Source organism: Rhagoletis pomonella, unplaced genomic scaffold, assembly GCF_013731165.1.
Source record: "Rhagoletis pomonella isolate Grant_MI unplaced genomic scaffold, Rhpom_1.0 Rhpom_scaffold_00006, whole genome shotgun sequence".
In the NCBI taxonomy this organism is placed as follows: Eukaryota; Metazoa; Arthropoda; class Insecta; order Diptera; family Tephritidae; genus Rhagoletis; species Rhagoletis pomonella.
Window position 1 is genome coordinate 60,550,121 of NW_023458560.1, and position 20,980 is coordinate 60,571,100.

Genomic DNA, 20,980 nt, shown 5'->3' on the forward strand with positions numbered 1-20,980 from the left:
AAGATTTATGGCTAACAGAGCGTAATTTGCCAAAGAACGTAAAACCACTATAACATGGTTAAACCTGCCGGCGATAGTGTAGCAAAGCTATTTGTGGCAAATCCTAAATATCAACCTAGTCTAGATATGAACCTCGTTCTAGGAATTAGAAGACTCCAGATGTCGCTCCGCCAGAAGCAGTTAAATATTGCGCCTAAATATATGCCATGCTACAGCGGAAATGGAGGACACGCCATTTCTTTAAATAAAATTAACTGCTTTTATATGTACATATGTATGTTTATACAAAACGTAAGCAAGCAACATTTTGCTTGCCAAGTCTTCGGTTCTCTTTCATTGCAAGTTGAATTATTTTAATATCAATCGCAAAATTTTTTAAATAAAATAAAATAACACTTTTTAATATACAACGCTTTTATAAATGGACTAAAAATTATAAAATAAAATAATGTAAAAAAAAATATTTTTTAAAAACAAGCTGTTGAGGACATGGACGAATGAGGCGTTTTTCTATTCATTTTTTTATTCCACATATGTATAAGTATATATATATAGTATATAAGCTTTTGAATTCTTGTTAACACTAAACACATCCAAAACCTTGAATTTTCTGTGAATTTTATACCAATGTATACATTGCAGTTACTAAACACTAAACATATCTAAACTGAATTTCCCCTAACATTACATGTATACAAATGTACACATTGTATCATAAACGCTTGCACATATATACACATATATTATAAAAGTTTGTAAAAATCCTAACGTTAAAAAAAACCGCGAAGTGCTCAGGCACTCGCAATCTAACCCTCGCTCAGCATAGACTGACTATCGTTTCCTAACTCTACTACAGTCCACTAAATTTTAAATCTTTAACGTCAATAAAACCATTGAATTGTTATTTACATTATTAAAGCAAATTAATCTTTTATTTGCACGGAACTAAACACAGCCCCACTAAGTTGCCAAGAGCGCAACATATGGTCCTTAGCGAGCCATTCGATTTGAATTGGCAGCACTTACGGCGCCTAATCTGGCTAAGTATAGCGAGAGGGACACTCTTTTCGTAGAAGTAAAATCGAGCGGTTGATTGCGAGCGGTGCGCGAAGAAAAAAAAACTCAAACTAACGCAAAGTGAAAAAAATTTAAACAAAATCTGAATCAAAAAACAAAACTAAGCAAAAATAAAAAAAACACTTTACACACAAAAGTGTGCCTAAATATATAAACTAACAAAGAAAAAGTTTCAAATAATTCGAAAAAAACACAAAATAATAGAACGTGAAAAAAAAGATTTGTTTCTCGTGGGTTTTTAAGAAAACAGGAGAACCACGGCAGCAGCCCCCGGCAACTTGGATTGCACACCACGCTAGAGCCCTAGAAACTTAGCGTTTCCATCGGAAGCAGCACCATCGTCAACCGGTGTACATCGGCAGCAGAGCAGTAACAGCCAACGCACACAACAACAACAACAACGACAGCGACAGCACAAAAGGCAGCAATCGGTACAGTAGAGCAGCAGTTCCTAAGCAAAAAGTTTGTACCCAAGTCAAATGCCAAAGTGAGTTACTCAAAAACATATGTACATATGTGCATATATACATTTTATAAAAAGTTTAGCGGATTTTTGGAAAAAACGGTAAACGGAATTGCTCTATTTTTTATTTACCGTTGAGGAAAAAAACCTCTCATTTCGCAGAGTTACCGTTCACCCTGTCGGTACATAAGCTCACAAAATCACATAAACACATATATGTATCCCCGTATCTCTCTTAAAATCGAGGAAAAATCCGCTAAACTACGCACATATATATATATATATATATAAATATACACTCCCTCACGGACATATAAATCATATAAGCTCATCGCAATAATATTTGTTCACTAGTAAAATACGAAATCACAAATACTGTCAAGTGAAAGTTAAATTTCCTACTGGGAATTTGCAAACAAAATTACCGGTTTCCCATCGCCTACTCACATCAAATAATGTTGCTTCGGTCAGCTCCCTTTGCCTTTGTACGTTTGAACTACATAATACTCCAGCGCCAAAAATATATGTCCATAAGTGTGCATACATACTTGTTTGTAGATCAAACAGCCCATGTACATGTTTTCTTTTGGTCTCCCTTTCTACCTTCTAGGTATATACATATATATACTCGTACATACACGGGACAATAGCCCTTCACAGCTAAGCGCCAAACTACAGCAAACGGCTGACATAGGCACACACGTACATATATGTACATATACCTACTCTTTTGTATAATTGGCAAATTAGTTTGATTTTGTTTTTCACTTTGCCCCGCGTTCACATACAAAAATACGTACATAGCTATTTACACGAATCTCAGTGCAGGTACCCGCGCATACATATTTCCGTATCTTAATTGTTTTAGAGCAAAACAAGTACACCCAATACATGCTATTGTGCTCAGATGCGCTGAGGCAATACAGTGACTCCACAAATTATTCGTATCAGTGCGAACGAAATCCGATTTTGTTAATTCCCCAATAAGCCCAAATTTTTAAATCAAAATAATTATTTTAAATAACACCCCAGAAATTTAAACTATTAAAATAACTTTAACCCCCTTCAATTTTTGCGAAAATTACGCACTCGTACATATACATATGTACGTCCGCATATACTTATATAAATTCTATTGTGCTCAGACGCGCTGAGACCATACAGTGACTCTCAAAATTTTTTACAAGTACTCAATTTATAAAATTAACCAAATAATTAGAAAGAGCACTTAATAAATTAAATTAAAATGGCGGAGGAAAAACAGGAAACCCCTTCCCTCCAGCCTCCTCACAAGGCAACAAAAAAAACACGGTCAAAGTCCCAAGCTGACGACGAGGAATTTACCAAAGCGCAGAAAAAGTTCCTTTTCGAAATTTCTAAGCTGGAAAAATATTGCGCGAAATGGTGGAAGATTTGCGAAACAGACCACTCTGAAGCCAGTCTCAAGCTTTTCTTGGAGGAACTCAACAAACACTTGTCATGGGTGGAGAACTCATACGAAGCGGTATACATGAGCAGCTCGGACGAGAAATCCAGTAAGGCATGCGAGGCGAAATACGACACCGCGGTAGACACGTGCATAAGTACCAGGACGCGCATCAACGAATTACTCAGCGATCGCCAACCCGACATGATGGCCGCCAGTAACATCAGCAGTTCAGCACTACCAGCCCCACCCGAACTCCAAAACTATCTAAAAGTGCCTGTTTGTGACACGGAAACATATATATGGATATGAAGACTGGCCGTCCTTTAGGGATATGTTCACAGCAGTGTACATAAATCACCCGAAACTCTCTCAAGCCCCGAAGCTTTATCATTTAAGGCAAAAAACTCGAGGTAAAGCTGGACTCATAATTAAAAATTATGCACTTAATGACCACAATTTTGAGCTGGCATGGGACGCTTTAAAGTCTCGATACGAAAATCGCAGAATTCTCGTCGACAACCAGCTCAAAACCCTTTTTAATATAAAACCCATTCATAGTGAAAATGGGGAAAAAATTCAGGCAATACAGACCACTATTAACAATTGCCTCAACCAGCTCAAAACCCTTTTTAATATTCAACCCATTCATAGTGAAAATGGGAAAAAAATTCAGGCAATACAGACCACTATTAACAATTGCCTCTCAACCCTCAATGCAAATGGTGTATCCACAAAAGACTGGACCCTATGCTAATATACCTCTGCTCCTCAAAATTCCCAGACGAAACTCTCGCCTTATGGGAACAATCACTCAACTCAAGAAAGGAGTTGCCTCTCTGGTCCGAAATGGACCAATTCCTGACAACACGGTACGAAGTTGTAGAACGACTTAGTACGTATAGGCCAAATAAGCCCAATGGCTTTAACCAAAATTACCCTCCTAGCTCATCAACCCCTAATAAGAATAATTCTTTCAGCTATAAAAGCAGAACCCACTCATTTAACGCTGAGATAAAAAGGCAGGCATCTTGCAAATTATGCAACTCCAACCACTCTATGATGAACTGCGTCAAATTCAAGGAGCTCTCAGTGCAGGATCACAACAAATTCATAAAAGATAATCACTACTGTAGGAACTGTTTAGCCTTCTCCCATTCAGAAACTGAGTGCCATAGCAATTTTACCTGTGTTTACTGCCAAATACGGCATCACTCTCTTCTCCATTACCCCGCTAAATCACAAACAGCAAATACAGGCACAAGGCCAAAAACGAATCAGGCGCGACTTCCACCCCCAGCGAATAGCGACCCAAACAGAGCGCCAACCTCTAAAGACGCTCAACAAAACCAAACTCCCTCGTCTTCTCAACAGAACCAAACCCTCTCACACTTCGCGAGTAGTAGAGAAAAAACTCTACTTCCTACCGCAAAAGTCTCAATCCTACATATATATTCGAGCTCTTATAGATCAAGGGTCTCAGAAAACGTTCATTGCATCCCGCATACAAAAACTGCTTGGCCTCCCGACAAAGGCCACTAATTATGAAATTATGGGAATGGGTGGCCGCGTGATGCAAAAAGCGAACAAAATCTGCGCTATTACCATTTGTTCAGCCGATACAACCATGAACATAACCACAAACGCCATAATCCTCCCGCAACTCACTCATTTCTTGCCATCGTTCAAAGTTACATACATTGAACTGCAAGAATACTCATCTCTCCCTCTAGCGGACCCTAACTGCTTTACTCCAGCTCGAATAGACATGGTATTAGGAAGTGATGTCATCCCCCAAGTGCTACTTCCAGGCCTAAAAACCAATGTCGGTGGAAGTTTAATAGCGCAAAATTCAATATTTGGGTGGATTTTGAGTGGCCCAGTAACAGAGCACGTCTCATAATTCACGACCCAGGTAATTGAGAACTCGACAGACACTCTGAACGATCTACTCAAGAAGTTCTGGGAACAGGAGGAAGTACCATCAACCCCGACTCTCACCGACGACGACGTATTTTGCGAAAACCTCTACGAAAGGTCCACAGTTCGCAGAGATGACGGTCGTTACGTAGTAAAACTCCCCTTCAAAACTACCTTCCCAGACACGATTGCACTTGGACACTCAAGACCTGCAGCTCAACAACAGTACCTCAGTATCGAGCGGAGCATCGAAAGAAAACCTGAACTGCAGCAAACGTACACCAAAGTCTTGGAAGAGTATCTGACCCTAGATCACATGGTACCCACAGCGTCGCAAGAGATTATACGTGATGGGAAGTATTTTTCCTTTTACTTACCCCACCACACAGTTCTAAAGCCAGATAGTAAAACTACGAAAGTGCGAGTAGTTTGCAACGCTTCCAAACTGTCTCACTCTGGCATTTCTCTAAACGATATCCTCCACACGGGCCCCGTACTTCATAATGATTTAATGCTCGTTATCCTCAAATGGCGACTGTACAAATACGTTTTCAATGGTGACATTGAGAAAATGTACCGCCAGATTTACGTACACCCAGAGGAACAAGATTTCCAAAGAATCGTATTACGTAGAACCCCTCAAAGCTCGGTCGAAGATTTCAAATTAAAAACGGTGACCTTTGGTGTCAATTGCGCACCATACTTAGCTATAAGAACCCTGCACCAACTAGCCAAAGACTCACATGACAAACACCCAAAAGCCTCTAAGATTCTACTGAACGAAATTTACGTAGACGATATACTGTCAGGCGGACATGATCTCGACTCGACACTCACTTCGATGAATGAGGTAATTGCAGCACTAAAATCAGCAGGTTTCCCATTAAAGAAAATGACGGCAAACCACAAAGATATACTCCAAAATATACCCACATCTGACCGCTTAGAAGCAGACTTCCTCCAGTTCCAAGATTCCAGCTCCACAAAAACCCTCGGAATAAAATGGAATGCCCTTAATGATGAGTTTTCATACTCAATCGATCCTCTTCCAGACTCTAATGTAGCCACTAAAAGACAAATTTTGTCGTCCGTTGCTAAACTTTTCGACCCGGCAGGGTGGCTAACGCCAATGATGATCCAAGCCAAAATGTTACTCCAACAACTCTGGATGAAAGGTACAGGCTGGGACGAATCCGTCAAACCCGGCGCGCTTCACAAATGGAACGCATTTCAAGGAAACTTAATAGCAATCAGGGAAATCCGGATGCGCCTGTGTCTACCTCAGAGTGGAACACATCGAGAATCAAGTATTCTCTCATTTGCTCGCAGCGAAAAGTAAGGTTGCACCCTTACAAACAGTTAGTCTACCTCGCTTAGAACTCTGTGGAGCAGTCCTTCTCTCCAAACTAATCAAGCAAATTCAATCCCAACTCGATTTGCCATCACACGAACTCACACTCTGGTCAGATTCCTCTATCGTTTTGGCCTGGTTGTAAAAACCCCCATGGTCATGGAAGACGTATGTAGCGAACCGAACCTCTCTCATCCTACAATATGTCAGCAACGCTACTTGGAGACACGTATCCAGCTCAGACAACCCTGCAGACCTAGGCACAAGAGGATGTAAGCCACAAGATCTAGCCTCCTGCTCGCTATGGTGGAATGGCCCCAATGGCTCACTAAGCCCTCCACGCGTTGGCCAAAGATCGCGCCTCCAAACTCTCTCCCCCCGAACAAAAATCGGTGGAAGCGTACCACACGATAGAAAATGAAGACCTTCTCAATCGATTCTCGTCATTTTCCCGCGCACTTAGGGTAATCACCTACGTATGTCGATTTATCCACAGTGCACGGAAGGAGCCAATACCCACCACATGCACACTCACCCAAGAAAAAATAGGTTTCGTTGAAACGCGTCTCATCATATGTGCCCAACGTAATCATTACGGAGAAGCGGTCGCACAGCTCGAAGCCTCCAAACCCATAAATAAAAAGAGCTCGTTACTATCTTTGAACCCTATGCTTGACAAAACAGGTCTGATGCGCGTAAACGGCCGTCTCAAATACGCCGCACTCAGCTATAATGAAAGGCACCCTATTATAGTGCCGGAGGATTCAAGATATTTCGCGCTTTATGCTGATTTTCTCCACTCGCTCTTACTACACGCCGGCAAACAGTTAATGATTCGTGCAGTACAACAGGGGTTCTACGTACCTCGCCTCAAACAGAAAATCAAGGGGTTCATCTTCCACTGTAAAACGTGCACAATCCACAAACAAAAGATGAGATCCCAAATCATGGCTGCTCTACCTCCAGAAAGATCCACCTACTCACTACCCTTCCACACCACTGGAGTTGATTTCGCAGGTCCATTATTGGTGAAAACATCCGCATTACGCCGAAGCTCATACACGAAAGCTTATGTCTGTGTATTTGTATGCTTCTCCACGAAGGCGATCCACCTCGAACTCTGCTCGGACCTGACAACTGAAGCCTTAAGGCAAGCTTTGCCCGTTTTGTCGGCCGGCGAGGATTACCACACAAAGTCATGTCAGACAACGGCAAAACATTCGTTGGCGCACAAAGATCCATTTATAGAGAACTCTCCAGTTTTCTCAAGGACGTCGTTCCAGACATTGCTGAACATTATGCCGTACATGGTCTCTCATGGCAATTCATACCCCCATATTCTCCTCATATGGGAGGTCTCTGGGAAGCTGCGGTAAAAAGCTTTAAGGCACACTTCAACAAAGTGGCAGGCAATCAAAAGTTTTCCTTTGAGGAGCTCACCACTCTCCTCATACGCATCGAAGCGGTCCTTAATTCCAGACCACTCTCCCCCATGTCTCAGGACCCAAATAATATGTTAGCATTAACTCCAGGTCATTTTCTACGTGGAGGCCCTTTACTCTCCCTACCAGAACCTAATGCTGAAAACTTCTCCCTGGTGAATAAGTGGCAAAAATTGAAGGTGCTTCACCACCAGTTTAGTACACGCTGGAAAAACGAATACCTAAAGGAGTTGCACAAGAGAAATAAATGGAAAGGACTCGAAACAAACATCACTGAAGGAGACTTAGTCGTCCTAAAAGATGACCTCCTCCCCCCAAATGAGTGGCGCCTTGGACGCATCGTAAAACTTTATCCCGGTCCTGATCAAAATGTTCGCGTAGCAGACATCCGTATCAAAACAGGAGTTGTCACTCGCAATATTGCGCGATTATGCTTATTACCCCCCTCATAAATGTCTTTACTAATCATTACACATATTTACAGATGTGCGGCTTCATGTACAAAATCCGTAAACTTCACTCAACATCACTCCTTTATTAACCCATCCATATGCACATTACATTACGTTCTCATTTTCACATTTTTCACACTCATCTGGAAATACGCTAATGCTATTTTGAAATTATTTTTTTCCTAGGACAAGTGACGAGCCGATGGAGCCGAACAAGTGCCGCTTATGTTGCCGCCCTAACTCCCTGTGCTATTGTAAGGCGTTCCGGGCTATGACTCCAGAGGACAGGCATGAATCGGCGCGGGCACACAAGTACTGTGTGAATTGTCTGGCCACCTCACATGCCACAGGAGCTTGCGATTCACCGGCCAGCTGCCACCGATGTGGCAGAGCGCACCACACGCTACTACACCGATCAACCTCGAGCTCGCCTGGGAAGAGGCACAAGAGGTCGACTCAAAACGGTCGAATCGCCAATCGCCGCACCATCCGCAAACCGCCACGAAGCCTCCAGAGCCACTCTGCCGCCAGACGTCGTCATATCCGGGAGTTGCTAAACAAAGCCCAAGCTATTATCGAGCAGCTGAAGGAGTTGTTGCCGACATCCGCACAGGGGCGCCATGTTGAGGACATGGACGAATGAGGCGTTTTTATATTCATTTTTTTACTCCACATATGTATAAGCTTTTGAATTCTTGTTAACACTAAACATATCCAAAACCTTGCATTTTCTGTGAATTTTATACCAATGTATACATTGCAGTTACTAAACACTAAACATATCTAAACTGAATTTCCCCTAACATTACATGTATACAAATGTACATATTGTATCATAAATGCTTGCACATACATACACATATATTATAAAAGTTTGTAAAAATCCTAACGTTAAAAAAAACCGCGAAGTGCTCGGGCACTCGCAATCTAACCCTCGCTCAGCATAGACTGACTATCGTTTCCTAACTCTACTACAGTCCACTAAATTTTAAATCTTTAACGTCAGTAAAACCATTGAATTGTTATTTACATTATTAAAGAAAATTAATCTTTTATTTGCACGGAACTAAACACAGCCCCACTAAGTTGCCAAGAGCGCAACACAAGCTTTTATTTAACATGTACAATCAAAGGAATAACATGAAGTAGTGTAACAAAAGATTTTTTAGAAAGAAAGTTTTGTCAAAACTGCACTAAAATGAAAAAAAAATAAAATAAGTTAAGGTCTCGTTAAAGTTACTAAAAGCCATTTAGTGAAAGGAGTTATTCAAACTCTAATGAAAATTACTAACAATTTGTACTAATTTACTTCGTTTTTAAAAAAGCTTGTTATTTAAATGCCGGTTTTCTATTCGCGCGACAAGCTTTTTTAAAAACAAAGTAAATTAGTACCGAGTTAACACACTTCAGTCTCTGCCGAAATTTACCTATTCGCCGCTGTGCGCCGAATTAGGCTCAGACGATGCCACGGGAGAATTTTCACCTTTCGCGTTGTTCTCATAAAATGGTTTGAGATCACTCACGTGCGCTGTCCTCCTTTTCCCTTTGTGCACCTTGTCGAGTTCGACGATCACAGGCGAAATAAAATTTAGTACGCGATGTGGTCCCCCGTATTTCGGTGCAAGCTTAGCCGCGAAATTGTCCACGGCTTTAGACAAGAAGTGTTCTCTCACCAGAACTCTGTCTCCCACGACCGGTTGCCACGATCTTCTTCGCAGATTGTAGTGTCTCGCTTGCTCTGTCGTTGCCTTTTTTTGGTTTCGTCGCACTAACTCAATCACCTCTTTCATTCTCGCCGCTTTTACTTGCGGTGTGGTGGTATCTTCGCCGGTTCCTAACGTATTTTCGTCGTACAATGCGTTCGGTAACCTTGGTTCTCGCCCCTGGATGACAAACGCCGGGCTGTAACCCGTTGCCTCGCACACGCTCGTGTTGAGGGCCAAAGTCATTTCTGGCAACAGATCATCCCAGCTCTTCTGGTCTCTGCCTGCAAACTGCGCCAGTAGTCGCTTGACGTTACGGTTCGCTCTTTCCGTCGGATTGTATGCGGAGCAGTGAATTGGTGCCTTACTCCCGTCTCCTCCAGGAATTGCTTAACCCATTCCTGCCTAATGGATATTTAAATACCCAAGAAAGTGGTGTCACTAAATAAATTCTAGCTCGGGCTAGGAAAGAGATATCGAAGTTATATTTTTTTTAATTGAAGAGGAAGAATGGCCCTTAAAAAATAGAATTATGTCAGTATATTGTTTTCGTTAAAAACTTTTTTTTTAAGCCAAAAATCGAGGTTTTTTTTTATCGGAAAATGCTTAGGAAAAGCGCTCCCAAATATAGGGAAATGGGAAAAACGAAAAAAGCTCACCTTACCAGATAGCTTCAGGTGTCCTTCATGCAATGAAAAAACGCTATAGAGATATCCCAACACACCTGGCAGTTACACCTGGTTAAATGAAAATGTGTATTTAGATACCCGACAGTCGAATGTGTGTACACAAAAAGTCTTTTTTTTCCTATATGGAAACATTTAATTTGCAGTGAATAAAACGCATAATTAAATAGGATTTTTTTTTATTTTACTGAGAAATTATTATATTTATAAGAAATAGATTACTTAGCCTTGCCAATCTTTTTCTTATCTGGTTCAACGCCGTTGTGGTAATCCAGAAAGCAAGGAGCGGGATGCAAGTTCACTTGGCACTTCAAGCAACCATATTCAGTTTTGCCACCACATTGCGGACAACGATGACGAGTATTAAGTTTTCCGATGAAATGATCCATACGGTCGTAACGCATTGCCAGTTGTGCCCCGGAAGCCGACGTTCTACCCGGATGATGATAACTGGACTTGATCATAATCGATTCACACACCTCCACTCGAAATTCATATTGAGACATCGGTGGCTTCTTGTCATACTTGCGACAGAAGCAATGTAACTTCCATGCATTTACCATAGCCGCGTCAAACGCATTTGTTATTAATGGCCAATACCACTTTTTTCCCCGAATCCGAATTCGATAATTATTCATTGCATTGTCAAAAAGGTCCACACCTCCCATAAGATGATTGTATTCGTTGACCAAATACGGCTGCTCAATAGTAACCATTTTCCGTTGCTTTCGATCATACCGATAATTCGATAATAAGGTCACGACCTGAAAAGATAAGAATGAATGAAGAACACATCAACGATGGACGTAAAGATCAAAATGAACCGATAGTCAAATTGAAAGGTTTCTTTGCACATATAACTTACCGCATTATCATTCCAACGCACCGCCAAAATAGAATTGTTCGGGTCGAAACGAAAGTCAGACGTCCCGCGAGGCTTCTTTTTCATTTCCTTGATGTCCATTAATGGGGCATGATTGGTCCGATTATCACGAGCAGTTCCCAAAGCGAAGAATCCATCGTTCGACAAACGAGTCATAAGTTTGTGACTTGTAAAAAAGTTGTCAAACGTAACCGTGTGCTTGGCGCGGGCCTCCAGATGTGAAAGAAGTGATAGCACAACACGTTCTTCCAGTCCGAAACCTGGGTCCTCCTGTTCTGATGCACCAGCGTATGGAAGTAGTTGATACAAGTAGCCTTCTGACGAAGCCAAACACCAATACTTGTACCCGAAACGAATTGGTTTTGCCTTGATGAACATTTTGCACGAATGTCGGCCGTAGTAGGCAATCATTTGTTCATCAATGGAAAGGTTGTGAGAGAAAACACCAAATTGAAGAAATTTTTTGTTCAATAAGTCATTCAATGGTGCGACTTTTGCAAATTTGTTTTTCATATTCAATGCTGAGTTGTCACACACGTGAAAGAACTGTTTGATTCGTTTGAATCTGTCTCTTGAAATACATTCTTTTATTAGCGCGCAATTTTTGGTCGCAGCATATTGGTTGGTTGAAGTAACCAACAGGTTCAACACCTCCTCATCGATGAACATTTCCCAAAGCTGCACTGGATTCATGTCACCAATTTTCTCATACAACGCTTTGTGTGAAGTGGCCGAATCATCGAATGGAATCTTAGTGAATTGATAATTTTGCGACCGAGACCATTTTGGTTTCATGCCCTCTTCGATTCTGGGTCGCTTAGGTGCCTTACTTGATTTAAGCGTTGATTTGCGACCACGACCACTAGATGTCGAGGCCACCGGTGTATCATCTTCTTCTTCTTGTTCAAAATCGGGTTCATTTACGGTATCATTGTCGTCCAATTCCTCATTGTCACTCAGAATATCGACGACATCGGGTGGCGTTATGATAATATCAACGGCGTCTGCGTGTTGCACAAAGTTATCCTCTCCATCACTATCTCCATCAGACCAACTATCTAAAATAGCTTGCAGTTCGATAGCAGTGGGAACTTTCTGCCGACGAATCATTCTGAATATTCTATAATATATTGAGACATATATTTATAATTATACATAAAATATAACGAAAAAAGATCATGTGTACTTACAATTGTTTATAATCAGCCAATTTATTTCTTATCACTTTTTTCTTGTTTATTTTACCTTTTTATATCACTATAAGTTTTTTTTTTTACATGTGGGATGATGGTGCATAAAAAAACATTTGGCAAATGTCAATAATGCACAAAACGTCAAAACAATAGCCAATGGTGTTTTCTTTTGAAGTTATTTCAAAGTTAATGTTAATGCCTGTCGGGTATTTAAATACCCATGTCATATCTAAGGTGTGTTCGCATGTAAACATTTTTTTTTTATCAACTTCTATAGTCTCCCAGGCACATATTTAAAAATTTCATCAAAATCGTACCAGCGGGTCTATGGGCAGGCATTAATGGGTTAAATTTCGCGCTGGTAAATTGCGTTCCATTATCCGAGATCAGGATTTTTGGAATGCCGAATTTGCCGATAATCCGCTCTCTCACTGCTCGAATTACTCCCTCCGCTGTTGCCTTCCGCATTGGTACAATCTCGACCCATCTTGAAACGATCTAGTATTACCAGCGCCATAGTGTTTCCATGCTTGGATCGCGGAAGAGGTCCTACGAAATCAATACACACTGTCGCCCAGGGTTCTTCGGCTAGCTGCGTCTGCATCTTTCCGGCTGCTTACTGCTGGATTGGTTTGTAAAGCTGGCACGTTTCACACTGTCGCACGTACTGCCTCACGTCACGGAACATGCCCGCGCTGTCGCCCGCGCTATCGTTTTTCGGATGCCCATATGGCCTGTACTGGGAACATCGTGAATTTCCCGTAACACCCTCTGTCTTTGCTCTGCCGGCACGCATAGTTTCCATGGCAACACGTCTTCAATTCGTCCTGATATTCGCCTGTACAGCTCACCATTTTCGATGACAAAGTCAGGAAACTTCTGTGGAGACCTCTCCACCTCCGCCATCTTGTCTTTCAGCCACTTGCACTCTACCGCTTCTCCTCCCGCCGTCATCGAACCAAGCAATGTTTCCTGGGGCTGTCTTGACAGCGCGTCTGCTACCACATTCAGCTTACCCTTGCGATACTGCACATCGAAGGAGTACTGCTGCAGTTCCAGCGCCCACCTTGCAATCCGACCGGATGGACTCTCTATCTTACTCAGCCATTTTAGCGCTAAGTGGTCGGTGATGACGGTAAACGTATATCCTTCTAGGTAGGGTCTCATTTTTCTGATCGCCCACACTATGGCCAGGCACTCTTTCTCCGTTGGTGAATAATTAAGTTCGGCCTTGTTGAGCCGGCGACTCGCATATGCGATTACGCGTTCTTTTCCTTCAATCTCTTGGGTGAGAACAGCTCCCAGCCCGTAGTCGCTCGCGTCTGTTTGCATAGTGAACTTCTGCGTAAAGTCGGGGCAAGCCAACAACGCGCCTCGGTTAACGCGTTCTTCAGCGCCTCGAACGCTGTCTGTTGCTCGTCGCTCCATTTCCACTTGTGGCCCTTGTTTAGCATGGACGTCGGCGCATGCGCCACTTTGGAAAAGTCGGGGACAAATCTTCGGTACCATGAAGCTATCCCTAGGAACCTGCGTAACTCCCTTATATTTGTCGGTGGTGTCAGCTCTTTGATAGCCGCGACCTTCTCAGGATCGGGGTGAATGCCCTTCTCGCTGACGACGTGACCCAGATACTTCAACTGCTTCTTGAAAAACTCGCATTTTTCTGGGTTGATCCTAAGATTCGCCTGCCTAAGCCGGAAGACCTCCGAAAGATGTTGGACGTGCTCTTGCAGGGTTGCGCTGATGACAATAATGTCATCCAGGTAGGCAAACGCATACGGCTCTAGCTCTGGACCGATAACTTGGTCTAACGCACGCTGGAACGTCGTGGGGGCGGAGTGGAGCCCAAAGGGCATTACTCGCCATTGAAAAAGGCCACGCCCTGGCACTGTAAAAGCAGTGTACTGCTTGCTCTTCCATCGGGATTTGCCAGTAACCGTTTTTCAGGTCAAGGCTTCTAATGTAACGCGCGCTTCGTAGTCGGTCAAGGATATGTTGGATCTTCGGTAGGGGGTACGCGTCGGGCACTGAACGCTCGTTCAGCTGTCGGTAGTCGACGCAGAGTCTCCACTTGCCGGTCTTCTTCTTCGCCAACACTATCGGGGCGCGGTGCGGGCTGTGTGAGGGTTCAATACACCCTTTCTCGATAAGGTCGTCGATTTCCGCGTTGGTGATTTCCTGCATCTTCGGTGTCTTCGGGCAATACCTCTGCTTGATCGGCCGGTCATCCTTCATGACGATCCGGTGAGTGGCAATATTTGAAACTCCAGACATCTTCTCAAATTTGCGTAACTCTGACTTTAAGAACTCTCTCGCTTCGTCGGTTGTCGCGGCTTCTGTAGGCATGGGGTTTGATTTGGGCTCATCGCAGTTACCTGACCTCTCTGCACCACCCTCGCGTATTGCCGTGAACGTTTCTACTTCTTCTCGGAGTGTCACGTCTAAGTCTCCGCAACATGCCTTCGCTCAAGAAACTTCTTGTTGCGCCTGTATCAACTCCAGCTACTACGTCGACCTCATTTACTCTGATCGCCCCCTTAATTCGGCCATCCGACTGCCTTAGTACACTATTTAGTTTGGGCGAGGCTGTTCTACCTGACGCCCCACTCCTCGCCGCAAATGGGATCTCGAGCTGGGAGTTTCTGTAGATACGCGTCAGCTTCTGCTCTGAGGTGTAGTTCGCGTGTCGCATCAACCTCTGAAGGGCCAACACATAGTCTTTAAACTTCTCATTCTGTTGTTGGACGCGACGACGGGTCTCATCGTCTAAGGTTTCGTGGTAGCGAGAGTTTAAGAAGAACCTTAGAAAGTCTGTCTTGAAGTCCTCCCATTGTCGCCAATTCCGGTTATTACTGCGGAACCATGTCAACGCCTTCTCCTTAAGTAGTTCTGGCATCGCCCGCGGTAACAAGTCACGATTCACCTCGTATACTTCCGCCAATTCTTCTACACGTTCGCTGAAGCTGAGCGGGTCTCGGCCGCTGTCGCATTTGAAACCCCACTTACGGACTCGGTCCATGATGGTTGCCAGCGATGTCGTAGGATACGTTGCGTATGGCTGTGGTGTCTCAAACGCGTCAACGGGCATTGGTGACTGCATGACACTGGCTCCCTGGCTTCCACTTGGTGTTGCTGCGGTAACATTCAGCGCAGGCTTCGAGTGTTTCGCTTCTAGCTCTTCGAACCGCGTTTGGTAGTCTTCGTTGTTACTTTCTTCTTGTATAAATGAAGAGAAACGTCTTCGCAGCTCTTCGACTGTTCCTGTCTGTTCGAGGCCGAACTCTGCCATATAGGTCAGCAGCTCCTCTCGGTTGAGGTAATGTATCCACTTTCTCTTCACCATTGTTTTTTTTCACACTGTTTCTTCACTGGACCGCCTACTAGTAGTTCTTCGGGTGATCACTGCCCTTATTGCTTCTTTAATTTGGGTCTTTCGGGTAGTCGCTGAACTCAGTGTCTCTATCACTTGTGTTCTCTCTCTTATTTTTTTTATACCCGAGCGCACTTGTGCACAAGGGTATATTAATTTTGTTCACATAACGGTTGTTTGTAACAGCCAAAACGAATCGAGATAGATATAGACAAATGAATACATAAATGATCAGGATGAAATAAGAAATCGATTAAGCCATGTCTGTCTGTCCGTCCGTCTGTCCGTTTGTCCGTGTACACAATAACTCGAGCAAAAATTGAGATATCTCAACGAAATTTTGGTATGTAGGTTTCCCTTAATCCAAGGTAGGTTGGTATTGAAAATGGGCGAAATTGGACTTTAACCACGCCCACTTCCCATATAACGGTAATTTCCAGAAATACGAAAACTGCGATATTTTAGTAACTACTGAAGATAATTCACTCAAAATTGATATTTACAATAATTTTTAGACGAAAAATAAGAATATTATAAATTTTTGGAAAATGGGCGTAGCCACGCCCACTTATGGTTACATGTGTATATCTTGGTAACCGCTGCACCAATTTCTTCCAAACTTGGCACAGTTGTTGGCCTTCGCATAACAAACCAAATTTTTAAAATCGCTCAATAACCACGCCTACTTCCCATATAACGGTAATTTTCAGAAATACGAAAACTGCGATATATATGTATATAAAATAGTTGTTGTGGGGCCCAGGGCCACAGGATCCGGGGTCCTCACAGTAGTAAGCATTAAGCATGGATCTCCAGATTGGTCTTTACTTGTATACAATTGTTACGTTATCAGCGATATAAAGCATATGGTACAGGATATCGCATCCTCAGAATTAACGCTGGTGGTAGCGTTCTCACACCGACAGTTTTAAAGAATGGCTTGGAAGAGAGTATTAGCTCGGGTTCCTTTATGCATTTATGGCTTTGTATGCATAAATATTTTCGACCAGTTCATACCCTCCACTGAGTTAAAAACGCGAGCCTTTAATGTTATATTCAAACTCCCCGCACATACCTTTTTCCAAGACAACATTTGCGTAAGTTCTGAAAAGGAATGGCACGTCAAATCTGATGGATATGAATCCATATATCAACGGTATTATTGCCAAGTTAAATAAACTTAATTAACATTGACGACTTGATTGTGCTGCTTTTTTCTTTCCGAATATTAGCTATTTCAAGCTCGCCATTTTTTTGGAAATGCATGTTAAATAAATGAAAAATATGATATAACAAAGAGTAGTAGTCAATGTTTGCTTTTCAATTAAAAACTAAGAAAATTCTATGCCAACACTTGAGCGACGGAGAAATTGCCTCACGCTCTCTAAAATGTGTCAGGCACATACAAGTCCTTAACCCGCCATTATATGTACATATTTCTTTTTTAGTAAATATTTTTTCACTTTCATTGGCGAATTCTGCCGCCGTCATGCGAGACAGCGCGCAAAAGGCAAACGTTATTGTAAAACTAAATTAAGATTGAAATGTGAAACTGAAACCGTTTTACACAATTACAATGTATCAATCCCAAATGATACATTCGTACATTCGTACGAGTACAACAACACAAATGTGCTTACACACAGTACATAAACAATAGTTAGTAGAAAGGTTTGAGGTTTAAAAAAATTTTAAATGTTTGGGCAAAAATCAGCATTGACATGAGCGATTGAAGGAGTAGGTATGTCGAATTGATGGAGATGAGTGGCTCAAACAGTCTGCGCCATTGCCACTTTCGATATCGATGAATTGCACATTGGTGTATTACTTGGGTAGTAGGGAATGGGTTGCGTTTTTTCTTCAAGTCTCGGCTGAAGGGTTATTTTTGGGCCAAAAACAACAAAAAGCACTACGTTAACGAGGGCGAGTGGCTTAAAAATCGAGATACCCCAGCAAAAAACGATTACCACAGAAATGAAAGTGGAAACGAGCTAGGCGATGGGAATCACTTACCCTTTTGCTTCAAGAAGGCCTTATTTTAACATGTGCATGTCATTGGAGGTAAGCCCTTACCCGCAGCATTACCATCAAATGAAGGGAGAACGCATGGATAAACAGAATCCAGAGAAGCGAACAAAGAACGCCTTACAGAGAAACTAATGTAGAATGCCTAGATAAGTACATACTTATTTATATTAAATTTAAATCAGAAAATGTCTTAAAAGATTAAAATTAATTAAATTTTTTATAAATCAGCTTTTATACAAACATATGTATGTATGTATTTAGGTATTTAGATTTTCTTAAAAATCGGTATGTACATACATTCATATTTAATTAAGCTTAAAATTGTACTTCCTCACTCTTGTACTTCACTTCATCGACTGACTTCAACTTCGCTGCAAATTGAACAAAGCAAAACATGATTTTTATGGGAGACAAATTTCCACAGAAAGTTACGGTAGAAAAAGAATTTTTGGATATTCATTCTATTTTTCAGCTGACTACGATGCAGCATTCTACTTTGCATTCCCGGAAATGAAGCAAAGAAGCCAAACAAATAAAATATTGTAGGACATTCTACTTTGCATTCCCTGAAATGAAGCAAAGAAGCGAAACAAATAAATTATTGTAGGACATTCTACTTTGCATTCCCGTAAATGAAGCAAAGAAACGAATTAAAAAGGAAATATTATAGGACATTCTACTTTGCATTCCCCGAAATGAAACAAAGAAGCAAAATAAATAAAATATTGTAGGACATTCTACTTTGCAATACCAGCAATGCCTAAAAGAAGCGAAAAAATTCGAAGGCATTATAACGCTATGCCTTCTAGAACACGTTACCACTAAAAGCGATTACCGATTTTTTGCTGGGACATAGCTCCCAAAAAATACAATATTTCTTTGTGCATTTGTTTTTCTTGTTTTATTCTTTAAGCTCGGACGACTGCAACTTCACGACGTAACGACAGCGACATCATTTTGTCGACAAATGTCGCCTTGAAGCCAGCTTCTTAAACATTTTGAAGACCTCAGCGACATAGCAAACAGCTGATTTTAAAGTTTGACATTTTGGTATATTTATTTCACAAATTGTGTATTTTTATTTAAGTAAATAAGAAAAACATGAACAATCAAGAATATGCGATTAATTTTGCGACAATTTAATTTTGCAGCACTACATCTACTCATTGTCGCCGGCAAAATTAGAAATAGATTTAATTTGGCGACGTCGACAATTGCAGTCCTGCAGCCAAGATGTCGTGCTGTCGTCAAAATAATTGTGTCCGTAAGAACGTGTGTATTTAAAATTTGACAGATGCTGCTTGTCGCTTGCTGTCGTCAAAGTGTTCCGAGCTTTATTGTTCCGCTGTCGCATTGTTCGTTGCTTGGAATCATTCGACTGCATAACTTACAAATCCGTTTGGTTTGCATATGAGCTGAGCTAAGTGGCTCTATTGCTATTGCTGTTGCGGAGAACGCAACAAACATGCGTGCTGCTAACAGGAAGTTGTGTGCTCACTACCCAACTCATACTTGTCTTCCCCTCACACTTACTTTTCCCCATACAAATCGAACTGTTCGAATGGCTGGCTGGCTGTAAAGCTGAAATTAGTCAAGAACGTAAACCTACCGGTACGTAAACCCGAGTCAGCTGACACGATCTGTCTTACCAAAGCGCCATGTAAATGAAAACTCAGCACCGCGGAATTTTTCTGTAGTTGTAGCCCGTAGCGCAGAAATCTTCGGAATTTAGATTTTTCCGTGTCAGCTGATTTCTCCTTCTTTAGATGGTTGCCACTTCGTCAGTTTTACAGATGGTAAAAAAGATATAAGTTCTCGCTCAAAATATGTTTAAAATATTTGAAATTTACTATTGAATAAGGTTTTTGTTGAAAACTAAGTAGTTTATATTTAGCTAAAATCTATTATAGCACGAAAAATTGCAGTTGAAAGGGTAAGTTTATGAAAAGGCATTGATGAGTGGCAACAGTGTAGTAAGCAACACTGAGGGCTCCAGTAATCGACAAAATTCTGCGTATACAGACTGCGTTTAAGTATACGTTCTGCGTTCTCGACTAATTTCAGCTTAAGCCCGACTGCTGGCTTGCTTGGTGCGACAGGTCGTATGAATTTTGTATCTCGTTCAAATATATGTGTGTGTGTGTGTGTTGAGTGCTTTTGTTATGCTTGCAAATCAAAGAGAAAACACACACTCATACCAATGCCTGCATAGAAATATTGAATAGAAAAGAATTAAAAAATTCACAGTCAATGTATGGAAATTTGAAGGGTAGCAAAGTGAAAAAAATAGAAGGGCTATTCGCGATTCGGTGCATATGAGCTGACAAATTTATGCAATTGCAGAAATATGCCATGGATTGTGAGCGACCTTTATTAAACTGTCATGGTAAAGCTTTTGCAAAACAATTTTTGTGCATCAGCTTTGGTTTTGTTTATGAATGCAATGCATAGCATTTTTATGCTATGGATTTTCGGTATTGCAAATTTGACAAGCCATGACAAATGCAAATGCGTGTATTTTGTTTGTGTATTGCAAATTATTTGCAATACAAATTTGCAATGCAATGATGCTAGGCCATTTGCACCGGATCGCGAATAGCCCTAGAGTAAAACAAAACAAATTGTCTTTATTCAGTGGCAAATCCAATGATGTGCGCTTCGGCGGATTTTGACAGTTCGTCAGGCGGTCTGTCCGTCATCCGTAATGCAATCACTCACACACGCAACTTTTGCTCGGTTGGTTGGTGGTCGGCTTTGTTAGCCGCTATCGCCTTTTACAGGCTGCTGGGTAGCATGTTGCGGCTGCGCGCGGCTTTCCGGTGTGGCATTATTTTCTAAAAGTTCATATCACAGCGTCTTACACGGACTGCGTAACTCTTTAGCTTGCATATTTATTGCTGCTGTTTTAATCGCAGTTGCTTGGCTGTCGTAGGGTCTCGCCTGCAATTCTATACTCTTCCCTCCTACTATTTTATTGCATGCGTGC

At 41.8% G+C, this 20,980-nt stretch overlaps 3 protein-coding genes across 3 annotated transcripts in view; 2 read left to right on the forward strand and 1 right to left on the reverse strand.

Annotated features, from left to right (window-relative positions):
* Positions 1-20,980, forward strand: part of LOC118741023 — a gene marked incomplete at its 3' end in the record, with an annotated part of 120,271 nt that overhangs the window by 74,372 nt on the left and 24,919 nt on the right.
* LOC118741024 lies at positions 549-9,169 on the forward strand. The gene is made up of 2 exons (XM_036472812.1): positions 549-1,564; positions 8,318-9,169. The coding sequence occupies exons 1-2, from the start codon at positions 1,557-1,559 to the stop codon at positions 8,772-8,774; spliced, it is 465 nt and encodes a 154-aa protein (XP_036328705.1). The 5' UTR covers positions 549-1,556; the 3' UTR covers positions 8,775-9,169.
* LOC118742009 (piggyBac transposable element-derived protein 3-like) lies at positions 10,739-15,885 on the reverse strand. Its single transcript, XM_036473977.1, has 3 exons — positions 15,398-15,885; positions 11,386-12,523; positions 10,739-11,284 (listed from the first exon to the last, which is right to left on the reverse strand). Exons 1-3 carry the CDS (start codon positions 15,883-15,885, stop codon positions 10,739-10,741), a joined length of 2,172 nt encoding a protein of 723 aa, XP_036329870.1.

Excerpts from the sequence above, each read along its gene's own strand:
- LOC118742009 (XM_036473977.1), bottom strand. The coding sequence starts at position 15,885 with ATGGCAGAGTTCGGCCTCGAACAGACAGGAACAGTCGAAGAGCTGCGA. Across the intron at positions 12,524-15,397 it reads TTCAAGACAGACTTTCTAAG|AATATTCAGAATGATTCGTC; the intron begins GTTCTTCTTAAA and ends AATATATTATAG. Across the intron at positions 11,285-11,385 it reads TGCGTTGGAATGATAATGCG|GTCGTGACCTTATTATCGAA; the intron begins GTAAGTTATATG and ends TTATCTTTTCAG.